At 48.2% G+C, this 13666-nt stretch overlaps 1 protein-coding gene across 2 annotated transcripts in view; it reads right to left on the bottom strand.

Annotated features, from left to right (window-relative positions):
- The window catches only part of KATNB1 (katanin regulatory subunit B1), a 944775-nt gene that overhangs the window by 645600 nt on the left and 285509 nt on the right, over positions 1-13666 (bottom strand). For both annotated transcript variants that reach the window (XM_069654285.1, XM_069654294.1), the window contains one exon: positions 6594-6665. In XM_069654285.1, coding sequence (XP_069510386.1) covers positions 6594-6665 — 72 coding nt within the window. The remainder of the gene's footprint in view (positions 1-6593; positions 6666-13666) is intronic.

Genomic DNA, 13666 nt, shown 5'->3' with positions numbered 1-13666 from the left:
TCCACCACGACACCTTGCTATGTGAGGTGGTGTATGCTGACAGTGCTGCCAGGTGTACCTTTAGTGAGTTGAAAACCAACCCTGCGCCCAGCAGGTGGAGCATGTATGTCACGATTGTGGAAGGAGTGCAATCAACTGGGTTGATTTGTTTATTCTGGCACCAGATAACGAATCTCTTCCATTTGTCGAAGTAGCAATACCTCGTGTTCGGTTTCCTAGACTCTTTTAGGATGTCCATACACCTCTGTGGTAAATTGATATGTCCAAATTCTATGACCTCAGGAGCCATGCTGCTAGGTTCATGGAGTTGGGTAGAGGATGCACCTTCTGACCTTGGTGCTGGGACAAAAAGATTGTACCAGCCCGGGAGTTTGATGGGATCGCACACCGAAAGTCTGCGTAGGTGTGGAAACCACGGTTGTCTCGCCCACAAGGGAGTAACTAGGACGAGCGTCATCGACTCTCTGTTCATCTTGTTCACCACCTTCCTGATGAGGAGTTGGTGGAAAAGCTTACGCAAACATCCCTGACTAGTTCATCCACAGGGCGTTTCACTAGGGAGTCTGGTTGGGGAAACCTGGATGCGAATCCTGGGCACTGTCTGTTTTCGCTTGTGGTGAATAGGTCTATAGTGGGGAAACCCCACCGAGAGAAGAGATCTTCTACGATTTCTCTGTGTAGACACCATTCGTGTTCCTCCGGAAGGGGATCTCTGCTCAAATCGTCCGCTAGAGAATTGAGATCCCCTGGAACATGTTGAGATGACAGAAAGATGTTCCATCTGAGTGCCCATATCCACATTTTCTGGGCAAGTCTGGACAGATTTGGCAAACGAGTCCCTCCTTGCTTGTTCAGGTAGAACATGGCTGTCGTGCTGTCCGTCCAGATCTGCACCGACAGGTTCAGTAGGTGGGGCTCGAACGCTTGAAGTACTCTGAAAACTGCCAGAAGCTCTAGCAGGTTGATGTGATTCTAGGCCACTGTGTGAGACCAGAGACCCTGAGCTGTGTGGTGGAGATGGTGAGCTCCCCATCCTGTCAGGCATGCGTCCGTTGTGACTACCGCCTGTATCTCGTGATCGTAAAAGGGTTTCCCCTTGGATAGATTGTCTCTTGTCCACCAGTGGAGGCTTTGTACAAGTGTTGGCAAAACGACCACTAGATCGTCCCACTGACCACTTGCCTGAGACCACAGTTTCGCCAACCATTCTTGCATGGGACGCATGCGCAGGCGCGCGTGGGGGACCAGGTAAATACATGACGCCATCATGCCCAGCAAACGCATTGCTTTGCGTACTGTTATCTGGCGACCGGTTTGATATTGCGGAATTTGCAGTAGTATATTCTGAATTATTTCCTCTGAAGGAAAAGCCAACCACTCTTGAGTATTTAGAACAGCTCCTAGGAACTGCTTGGAGGTGCTGGGCACCAGACTTGATTTTTTCTCGTTTATGGAGAAGCCCAATTCGAAGAGGAGGTCGATAGTTCTTGTAATGTTTGTCCTGCAAATTACTGGGGTCTCCCCCGTGATGAGCCAGTCGTCCAGATAAGGGTACACTGGGATTGCCTCCCTGCGTAGGTGTGCCACCGCCAGTACCTTGGTGAATACCCTTGGAGCCGAGGCTATCCCGAAGGGCAGTACCTTGAACTGGTAGTGCTGACTGTCCACCTTGAAGCGCAGATATTTTCTGTGCGCTGGGAACATGGAAATATGAAAATAGGCATCTTTCATATTGAATGTTGCCATGTAATCCCCCTTTTTTTAGGAGGGGAATTACCTCTTGGAGAGTAGTCATGCGAAATTTTTGGGGCTTGACATACTTGCTTGCAGGCCTTAAGTCCAATACTGGGCGCATTGTCAAATCTTTTTTTGGCACAAGGAAGTAAGTTGAATAAATACCCTTGTTTACCTGGTGTCCCGGGACGAGTTCTATCGCGTCCTTTGCGAGAAGATATCGATCTCGTCGAGTAGGATCTTCTGGTGGTCTAAGGAGTGTATTCTTTGTCGTGGAGGGTGGTTTCGGGGACACTCTAGGAGTTCTATGCAGTATCCTGCGGACACTGTGGAGAGCACCCATCTGTCTGATGTGATCCCTTCCCAAACTTGGGTGAAGATGGAAATGCATCCCCCTACTGGGGATGCGTGAGAAGGGACCCTGAACGGAGCGTCACTGTTTTGGTGAAGGCGTGCCCCCTCTTTTATTGGGACTGCCTCTACCCCTAACACGACCTCTTTTGTTACCCCTGCCATAACTCTGGGTAAACTGCTGGTTAGTGTTCCATGTAGTACCCTGGCCTTGGGAATAGTTTGAGCCTCTTTGGGAGTTTTGTCTGCGAGGCCGACGAAAATTGCCATTCCCTCTCTGGTTAGGGGATTTGTTGGTTAGTTGCCCTAGGGACTTGAGTGTCTCGTACTCGTCCTTGGCATTCTTCAGCGCGTCCTCGACCGCCTTTCCAAACAATAGATCTGGCTCCACCGGCTTATCTATCAATGATGCTTGGGTTTCAGCCTTGAAACCAGACTGCCGTAGCCAAGCATGCCTCTTGATGACCGTGCTTTCAGCAATTAATCTGCCGGCGTTATCCGCGGCATCAAAGGTTGATTTTAAAATGCAACCTGACACGGCTCTCCCCTCTGCCGAAACTCGTGCCAATTGGCCTTTTAAGGGTTCTGGGGCGGAGTCTATGAGAGCCGTGACTTCTTCCCACTGGTGGCAGTTGTAACTAGCCAGCAGGGTGGTGGAGTAGGCAATCCTTGCCTGGTAGGCGGAAGTGGAGGCTACTTTCCTGCCCAAGCCATAAATCTTCTTGCTCTCCTTGTCGGGGGGAGCTTCGGACGATGACAAGGGTGACAAGGGTGTTTGCAACAACCAGGGAGTCCGGTTTGAGATGTCCCCTTATGTACAGTGGGTCAGATTGGGCTGCCCTGAAAAGCTTTTCAATTCTGGGGTTTACTGCCCTAGTGAGATTGGGGTTAACAAGGGAAGGGTCTATCCTCCTTTGTATTGACTTAAGGATAGGGATGGCCTGAGCAACAGGTCTCTTTTCTCCCACCAATTCCTCTGCAAAGTCCCTCTCTTCCTGAGCACCTTGGGTGTCAATGTGGAAGTGCTGTGCCGCTCTGGACAGGACCTCATTCAGGAGAGGCTGGTTGTCGACAGGGGAGTCGGTAACCACGGGCTCTTTCTCTACCGGGGAATCTACCCTGTATGTATCTGGGTCGTCCTCCTCCTCCTCCTCTTGGTCCTCATCATCCCCATAATAGCCTGTCCCAGTTTGTTTTTTGAACATGCCCACGTCTGGATCCTCACCAAAGGATGGATCTTCCCGATATTGAGAATAGGGCTGTATACAGAAGGGGTCTGAAGACTGAGTTGGTGCCTCGGGACTTCTTACTTGGGGGTATTGGATCCTTAGAGCCTGAGGGAGTTGACCCTTCTGGGATATAAGAGAGAAAGTGTTCCAGGTTTTTGGCGTAGAAATCTGCCAATGATGACAACCTTGACATTACTCTGTCTATGTCATCACTGGACCATTCCCTTGAACTGGGAATAACTAGTGGAAGTAGGCTGGGACTGCTTACTTTGTTGTTTTCCCCCCTCCCCGCAGGTTGAAGAGTGTTTCCCCGATTTTTGGGCCCTATCAGAGCTTTTCGGTGCCTGGCGCCGAAATTCGGGGGTAGAGTCCCTGTCTTTGGAGAGTGTAAGGGATTCGGTAGCAGCCTTTGCGCTGCCAGCAGACGCTGACTCCTGGAGTGCGGCCTGGGGGTAGAGGTCGGCGTCGTCCTCCGACCGAACCTCAGTCACTAAGGGGAGCGAGGCACTCTTAGCAACAGTGGAGGGTTGCCTGGTGTCATGAGGCGATCTCGAACGCGAATGCCCAGAGGACACCGACTTGGAGGACCGTTCTCTTCGTGCCTCTTTCCGAGAACTCTGTACTAATGTATTTAAAATGTTTCACATTGATCTATTCTCTGACTCCTACCGGTAAGTATAGGTCTCTTACGTTGAGACTCAATCTTTCTTAGGTTTTGGTCTCCTTTTACTTTTATTTGGAGTTCAATTCCTGCGTTACATTAGGTTGCGTCACCCTTTATTATGTTCAGTTGACAGACCTAATTCACAGCACATGGGACACTGTAATAGAGAGCGTTTTCGCCACTCTAACCTCCGAGTTCTAATGGCCTTCTCCCTCTTTACCAGGGTTCTCTTTTCCACTTTCCCTTTAGATACAAACCACCTCTTTTGGTTACGTTCTTTCCAATTTCTTTGTATCTGGAGTTATGCTGGTTTATTATGGAAATGTCACCTTCCTGGCTTTCATACGTTCCACTTCCTACATCTGGTTGCCCCGGCGGCCTCCCGCTCTTCCCGTTCCCCCCGAGTACCTGTGTTTCTCCAAGGTAACCTCACGGGGGCACTCGCTTGGGTTACCTTTCCTCTCCTTCCCCCAGAAGCTCAATGTCTCTCGAGTCCTGGTTCTCTCTAGGTTGGACTATTGCAACAGCCTCTTTCTGACAGTATCTGCTTCTACTCTCCGCCCTTTGCAACTTATCCAGAACAGGACTGTGAGACATATCCTTGGCCTCAAGCCCTGTGATCGTATCTCTCCAGCCCTGAAATCTCTCCATTGGCTCACAGTGGCTGCAAGGATCAACTTCAAGACCCTTTGCATTGTCCACAAGGCTTTCTGGGGCCTGGGCCCAAAATACCTTTAGCTCTCCCTCGGTAAATACCTTCCCTCCTGAGCTCTTCGCTCCTCCACCTGTAACTTCCTCAGGGTCAGTCGTTTTTCTAACAAACTGGGGGTAGATTGGTCTTTGGCTGGGGCCTCCCTCTGGAACAGCTTCCCTATTTGATTCTGCCTTCTCTTCTCTTCTCCTCTCCTCTCCTCTCCTCTCCTCTCCTCTCCTCTCCTCTCCCCTGCTGATCTGTTCTGTCTTGGCATTGTGCACCTGGTCACCCTCTGATTCTTGGGCCCAGGTACCTGCTCACCCTGCCACCCACCAGCACTGCCTCCTGGCAATCCCTTGCACTGGGGCCTGTATCTGTAACACTACAGTCCCTCCCACCCCCACCTGTTTTTTTCTGAAGTTATCTGGCACACCCCGTCTGCTACCTTAAACCTAGCACTTGCCATTTGCCGGCTGCACTACCACTGCTTGCTGCTTTTATTTATTTATTTTCTCCTTGCTCAGCACTTTTCCTCCTCCCTCCCATGAACATTCCCCTTCTTCCTCTCCCATGCACTTGCGTGTTCTCAATGTCACTGGGCCTAGTAAGATTGTTATTTTTGTTCTCCCTCGTTGCCCTTGCATGCCTTGTCGCGCTCTGAAACACTTGTGTATGAGCGCAATACAAATAAAATATCAATATCAATCTGTTTGCCTTTCAGGCGTCTCCTTCTCCGGCTTCACTCATGTTTCGTTCTCGGCGTCTCAGCAAGAGGCTGCGTTTCACAGACACCGGCGGCTGGAGCAGTCGGCGCTCCCTGCGGCCATGGTCTCAGCGGTGTTCACCGGGCGCCTGGCCCACCACAGTAGGACTGTGGTCATGCCATCACATTAGACAGGCCTTCTCTCCCTGCCTCTACAACAGTTTCCCTGCTGTCTTTGTTACCAGTTCTCCAGCATCTCGGGATGTCTTTCTGCAGCTTTCCAATTGCTGCATGCCCCACAGCTTCCTCCAGTTCCGCCTCTCCAAGGCGTTCGGTGCGCCCTTGCGCACCGTACTCCCTCTTCTCTTGGGATCCATTTGTGGCAAATAAATGCAAGTCTTTTCTTAAAGAGATACTCTTTACCTTTGTTTGATCCACCATTGCCTGAAGCAACATCGAAGGATGACAGTGTTCTTCAAGGAAGGCAGTCCCATATATGGTGATTGATCTAGAGAGTTTCTCATGGGAACGGGAGTCCTTGTCCCCCTAAGGGGGAGTCACTCCCAGTGAAGTTCCACTTGCCCAAGCCCTTAGGGGCGGGTCTTGCAAAGCGGGCTCACCTCCCTAGCCTCAAAGGGGCTGGCTCAACCTAGGGGAGAAGGGAGAAATACTCCTGATTCGCCAGAGGACTGTCTGAATGATGACATCCATATACACTGTGGATGCATGGAATTAGACGCACAAATTCATGTATTTTTTTTGTTGCACCCCTGTGTGTAAACACAACCAAAACTGACAACCTGTATGTTTTCTTCCTTTAATTCTTGGACACATATATATATATATAAAAAGAAGAAATGTTTAGCTAACTGTTTGGTTCATGTTGAATTAGCTTTACATCAAGGAGAATTCTATTCTTAAAATGCAAACTGTGTGCAACTGATGAGCAGACACTGATGTGCTTTGGAGTCATTGGAGGTCCCTCAAGGTGGAGAATTTCACAAATGTTATCCCTCTGGCAGCATTTCTACAGTATATAAATACTTTTTACCACTCAACACATCCCTACCAATGCAAGAACCCAAACAGCAATAACATTTACCCAGCAGTGTCATGTAAGTGCTCTAGGACTTCAGTCGTGTGGGCAACCCCAGCAGTACAAAAACATCAGCAGCAGTCTTTGAAAAAAAGTTCAACGCCTTGTGGGCTGATACACACCTGACAGCACTAGTCTCGCCTTCCGTGCAGCTAACCAGCTGAAACTTCTCAAGATCCCAAAACCTAATTGTTCTGCAAAAAGTAAGAAAAATATTTTAATGTACGAATATGTCCGACACCGCATATGAACCTTAAACACTACCGCATTAGATTTTGAAAACCTGGCAAACTGATTATTATTACTATTTCTCACACTCCTGCAATATGGGCTTCCCATTCACTGGCATCAAGCGGAGCACATCACAGTACCAGCTTCTGGAGGCACTCCCATAGAGTGCTCTGCAATATTAAGGGTCAAGTAACACATACCCACTGACATCAGGCTGAGCTGGGCCTTCCATGACATTTTAGCTTTAGGCTACGTACCTCAACAATACCATGGGCTTCATTACGACCTTGCCGGTCCAGAAACAAGGGTGTCGGTAAGCTTACTGGCACTGTTGTTTCCAGACCGCCATATTACAGGTCTGCCTGCCGGAGGCGTGCTGTGCACGACAGGTCGGAGCCTGCCGGGCACAGCGGCCACGGTAGGCAGACCGGTCACGGAAGCACCGGCACTGTTAGCAACGGTGCCAGTGCTTCCGTGTCCCAACTCTCAGGGGACTTACATTTTACTGGCGCCTGACTTTCCGGGTCGTTGGGGTTGTAATCTCCCGGTGACACCTGAAAGGCAGGTGCTGGTAAATTTTTAGGGTCCGGCGGCAACCACCAGTAGCAACGGCAGGGTTACTGCTGGACTCGTAATGAGGCTGCATGTGTTGGTGGAGCACTGCCTTGTCGCACAGTCCGACCTACCGCAGTCACACCCATGCATACCAGGTGGAGCAGATCACCATCGCAAAGTTTCTAAGTTAGAGTTTTTTGGCCCACTTGTGGACTAGGTGTTCACTAAAGGAACTTAACTCAAATATGTTTTTCTGACTTTAATTTTGATGGATAGCATTTTTTGTATTTATGGCACAGTCTTTTATCCAATATGTGATTTGAACTGCTATGGGTACTAGCCCTTTCAGGATTTTTTATTTATGCGTTCTACAGCTCATTCATTTTTCTGCTGAGTGGTTATTTCGCTCACCACCCCCAACTCCTCCCCCACATGCGAAGTGACACTTGCAGTAGGCTTGGTGGTTTCTGACATGCATGCAAAGCATTCCTGCATAAGGAGGATGATATTGTAGCCTCAGTATATTGTAAAGGCATGTCACCAGCTCTTGCCATTATGATCAGCAAGTCATATGCCTGTGCCTTGCCTGAACCCAGGATTCGGATGCGTCATCGGAGCAGTCTTGCCTTGAAGTCATCATGATGCTACAATACATTGGGGAGCACCCTCCTTAATCCACAATCATGGGAAATTTAATCTGATATACATTTTTTTCAAATGCGTCTGTTTATCTGCCGTAGAAATGAAGGAGTAACTATGCAGAGGGCTCCAAAGGGTGTAAAGGGGTGACCTTCCCAAGGAATCAAACGGCGCGGTGTAAAGTTGCTGCAGTGGCGCCCCTGGTGAATGAAATAATAACTGATGCGCATTTTACTTGATGAATGAGCCCAGCTATTTTCCTTAACAAACTACCAAAAAAAAAGCTAACAATCTGCTTCACAAACAACCACAATAAAAGCTAAAAATTCACCAAACATTAGGTAATCTGGGAAAATTAATACAAGAACATATGGGAAATTAGTCGTATCGAGACTCAAGTACACATCCCCAGCGACAATAAACCTGTAATTTAATCATTAAGCCACCCAAGAGAATATCTACTTTTGGAAAGTTATCCGATACTCAGCATAAAGAGGCAGATAGGGCAGCAGAGACAATTGTTGAACAACGCCATCAAAGACTTCAAGTACAAACGAGCAGACAGACAGCAAGACAAACCAGCACATAGACAAGCCAGACAACAGATTGATGCAGTCGTATGATGCTCGGCATAAAGGCAGAGCAGCAGTGGAAAGCCATAGGAAAAGTTTTGTTAGCCCGGACAACGCCGGGAACATCTGCTAGGTTTACAATAAGCAGCAGAGATACTGTTGGCAATAGGTTTTAGTAGTCACATGGGGCACCTAGACATGCGAAAATCAATCTGCTCTGCAACCAGCTACAAACCATTTCTTTAAGCTATTTATGAATCATCTTTAACAGTACTTGTCAAAATGTTGCTCTTTATTTATTTGGAAAGTTCTTCTGCAATTTACCAACATCATTTGTAGAGATTGGCACAATTTGCACTCAACCCCAAATAATTGATCTGTATTTTAGTTAGCCAATTTACATAAGTAAACCATCTAATTTTATAGGCCAAAATGAGATTTGTAGAGGAAACATTGGGTAGGTAAGTTCTTAACACTTTCTAATATTCTTTTGCTGGACCAGAATTTTAAGCAACTAATATTGTTTCCAAGAGTGCTTAGAAAAGATGTTCTTTTTGCTGCTTTCCTCCCATAGACATGGGAAACCTGTGTTGCTTTGTCTTGACTCTGACCGGAATTGTTGGAGAAAAGTAAAGCCTTCTCCTTTACTTCCTCCCTTGCGTTGTGCTCATGTTTAATGGGAAACTAATCAGTCCATAAGACTATCAGTTCTGAGAGACTAGCTCTCGCTTTACGGATTTCTAGCATACATCACCCTACAGTGAAGAGTGGTTAGGAATAGAACATACTTTGTATCCTTACAGCGTTCTTTTGTAACTTTTGGGTTACAAATGATGTCCAGGATGGGCTGGTGGCAGCAGACATTTTTGTACTGTGTTTTAAACTTGGCAAATGGCTCCTACTCCAGATTTTGCCCACTATGCTGTCTTGGCTGGCGTACCAGATCCCCCTCGACTCCCTGACCCTTAACATGCAATGCTTTCGTCCCAGGAGTTTGAAGCTAGTGAGCGCAATGGCAAGCTGAGTGTCCCGCGAGCACTCCACTTCACCTCTCAAGGTAATGAGTGCCTCTCTCTATTGTACCATGTTTGTGATTCGCTGACTGCTCTACACACCTTACACAGGCGAACGACTACTTCCATTTACTCCCCCCGCTGACGCCCTTCCTCCCTCCCTCCCTCCCTCCCCTGACCCACTCTGCCTCTGATATGTACAGACTGCCACACGACCATCGCAGCAACCCGTTGCACTTCATTACTCTCCTAAATCCTATATCGCTACCCGCGGTTCCTGCGCAATACAGCCAACCCCCGCCCTCTCCAATCCAATACGCTGCATAATCCGAGGCTTTCGCTTTTTACCCGCCCCAACCTTGCAACTATTACTAAAAGTGCCCAGGTTCCTCCTCTTATTGCTGTGCCTACACCACCGCTTAGGCAAACCCCCAAATATCCCTCTCAACTAATCCCAGATTCTCTCAGAACGCCCTATAGAGGCCTATGCATTAATACAGCGCACCCGCCACTCCCATTTAACCCTGACCCTCCACCTCTGACCATTTCTAACCTAGAGGCGATACCTTAGGAAGTATGCCCCAATTTCACTGCTCCTAGCAGCCCAGCCACTACTGGCTGCTTCTGCCCAGTATCAGCACTAGTTCTCCCAAGGTTCCTGCCACAATCCTGCGGCCCTCTGCCGCAATGTTACAAGTGATTACAATGACTGCACCACCCTTTCGTAAAGGACACTTCCCCAGCCACTGGAGCACCAATCCTGCTGCCAACTCCAGAGTCCTGGAGGAGTCCTACCCTGCACTGTACAGACCCAGAGCGTCAACCCGCACCAACCTATGAGACTCTGATCCACTCCTGCACCACACCCAGCCAGATCTCCACTAACCAGCTACCAGTAGACTCCTCAAGCTCAGCTTACAAAAGACACCCTGCCATGTGTGGGATCGGCCAGTTTAATTAAGCTACGTACCAGAACCACACAACTCAAGACTAAACCCCATAGTCTCACCTTCCTCCCCACTAAGTGACAATAGACGTTCCAGACTCTGCACCTGCTGTCCCAACACTTCCTCCAGACATTGAAATGCATCACGCCCCTACCTCTAAAATCACCCTGCCTGCAGCAAATCTGTCAGGTACACTCAACTGTGCACTAAGTAACGTACGCTCACTAGGAGCTCATGATATCAGTATTCATGACATCATACTAGACCACTATCTTGACATCTTACCACCACAGAATCCTGGCTTCATAGTGCCTCGGGCCTGCTGCTCTCACTAGCTATCTCCCCCTAATTACTCCATGTTTATGACAGACAGAATTAATGCCACTAGAGAAGTGGCACTTATCACCAAATCCTCTTTAGATCAGACCCATCCCCATCGGCCTACCCCCGGATATGAAATGCTGTTAGGCAGAAACCTGTGCAGTTCCCTTAGGGACCACTGCAAAAGATTTAGGACTACAGGTGGTTGGCAGTAAACCCAATTGGTAGCAGTCTGTACCACCCAGATTTACCTCTTAGCTGTGGCTGAGCAGTCAGACTTCTCTCAAGAGGAGTTAGGCAGTATATAGAGGATACACAATAGGTACAGAGATACAGTAGCACAAGCAAACACTGACCAGAGCTTTGGTGTAGAAAGTATATAATTATTTATTTAAAGACACTTGTAAATTACACTAGCAGAAAAAGAAGTAAATTCAACACACAGTCACTACTATATATACAACCCTAATTACTTATTAGACAAGTCTTAGTGAGAAACACCACTTATTTTCAGACGGAGGTGAGCGCTTAACATAAGATGGCACTCTAATAAGTTATAGAAAAAGGGAGGGAAAAGGCAAAGTTATGAAAGCACACAAATTTCAATACTTTTCAAAGAACCACCGTGAGGCAGGTTAGGCAAAGTCTACTGGAGAGCAAGGAAGTTCAAATGCCAGGCCCACTCTTGGAGAGAGCAAGCGAAATGTGTCCAGGATCACACAGTGGGGTTATGCCCAACGAGTCTTTGTAAATAGTTCACAAAAGATTGAGATCAAGTCTGGAAAAGTTAGTTAACAGGAGCCAGGCTAACCCAGGTTAGAAAGTCGAGGATTTACTGTCACCCCGAACGATTTGTCGCAAGGGAACCCAGGCGGGACACAGTACCTGAAAATGGGAAGAACGCTCCAGCGGGGGCAGTTGTTCCTGGCAGCGGGTGCAAGTCGGTGTTTCGTCCAGAGGAAGAGGAGGCCTCGATGTGGAGGAAAGATGAAGGTCGTTGCACTGCCAGGGAAGAAAACAGCCGCAGAGTTTCTCGGTTACAAGGTACTACCCTTTTCTTTGCGGTAGTGGTAAACTGTGGTATTCCGGTTGCCGGGGTGCTTGGCACGGGCAAGGCGGCCACGAGATGGTCCAGGAAGGCGAAAAGACGGGCAAACTGGTTATCCCCACCAGTCAAAGGAAGAAGACTCTCCGGACTGGAGATCTCTGTCGTCGGGAAAAGTGGTGAGACAGCTCAGCAGGGCTCCACCAGTGGTGTTGTTGTTGCAGGTCGGCTCGGCTTCTCCCTCCTCGGATTCTTTAGGTCCTGTGGCGACTTCTCAAGTTCCAGTCCCCAAAGCCCTGCTTTTATGCAGAAAACCCCCATTCATTCAGCCTAGCTGTCACTCAAACATGCTAAGTGGTGAGCCGGCCGGCTCACCATTTGGGCCAATCACACAAGAGTGCGACTTGAGTTGCAGAGGCAACTCAGTCCAGGGTGCCTAAACCCCCTCCCACATGCCCTGTGGTACCCAGACAGAGTGACACCACTTTTGGAGGCTTCTGTGGAGAAGCCTGCCAAAAAGTGGAACAAAGGGCTCGACTTGGGTTGCAGTCACAGAAGCGAACACAAACGCCATTTTGGAACCAAGTTTCGGCACAAAATACCAACCGGTGAATTTATATTAATTTAATAAACCAGCAGTATGTTCAAAGCTATTTTAAAAAGTGGTAGCCTCGAACAATGGGAAAATCCCATAGGAATATATTTGTGGTTGAATATAAAAAGTAGTATCCACTGCCACCAGCCAAAACTCAGTTGGGGGGGGGGGGGGACTGGACAGTGCCCTCTCGAACAACAGACCCCAGGGCAATCGAATTGCCCCAACCAGTACGTCCACAATATGATGGTTTGTACTGGTTCTGTTCACAATTTAAGACTAGTAAAGCCAAATGGTGACTTTACATGCCGTGGGAGACAGTAGTCAGTCCCAGGGTATGGAGTCTATGTTTGGGGGTTGCTACAACACCCCTGGGTTACTGCACGGAGGGTGCTGTGTAACCCACATATCAAAAACACATGAAACCCTATGGGGGAAAGGACCCCATAGCCCATAGAACACATACAAAGTCAAAGGAACACCTCAAATCATGTCTAAGAGTGGGAGAAAAAGAGTCTCACTCTTAGCAGGAGAAAAAATAAACCCCAAACAAAAAAATTCAGCAAAGCTGCTGGGGGACTCACTAGGTTTGGGAAATTAGCCTTTACAGAGAATTCTCACTAACAAATGCTACTCATTAAACTTACTAACAATCCTCAATCCACCTACAACCTGCTTCTTGTATACAGTCAGCCAAACTACCACAGCCACCCAGACATTGATATCCCCCCTCTTGATTACCCCGCTCCTCAAACCTGCCACCAAATGTATTATCCTAATACACCACAACCTTGGCTTTAAGTACGTGTCTGATCACAATGCTACAGCCTTATCACAAGCACTAGGAGACATGAATTTCACCCAATGGGTCTCCTCCCCCATTCACGCCAAAGGTCGTATTCTGCACTCGGTGCTCTCAGCCAATGCCACCATTGCCGTCTCTGCCATAAGCACAGTACCTTGGGTCTGATCATTCCCTCATTGAATTTAGCATTACCCTCGCCAAGCCCCTATGAGCTCATCGTCCCTCTTTTTATTCCTATACTGGTCCGAAATACCCGCAAGCTCACCCATGAGCTGCTTAATCCCACCCTGCAAGCGCTGCTCATTTCACAGCCAATACCTAGCAACAAGACATAACTACTTTTTGCCATCAATGCCTGCTACATACTATGGACCAGCACGCACCAATCAAATCCACAATTCCAAAACTGCACAAACAAACCAACATTCGTCAGTCTACGCAGAAACGAAAGAGCACTCAAATACCTTTGAAA

This window comes from Ambystoma mexicanum, chromosome 1p (genome assembly GCF_040938575.1).
Source record: "Ambystoma mexicanum isolate Mex_15411 chromosome 1p, UKY_AmexF1_1, whole genome shotgun sequence".
In the NCBI taxonomy this organism is placed as follows: domain Eukaryota; kingdom Metazoa; phylum Chordata; class Amphibia; order Caudata; family Ambystomatidae; genus Ambystoma; species Ambystoma mexicanum.
The sequence above is the reverse complement of the archived record's forward strand: the minus strand, read 5'-3'. Positions and strand labels throughout refer to the sequence as shown.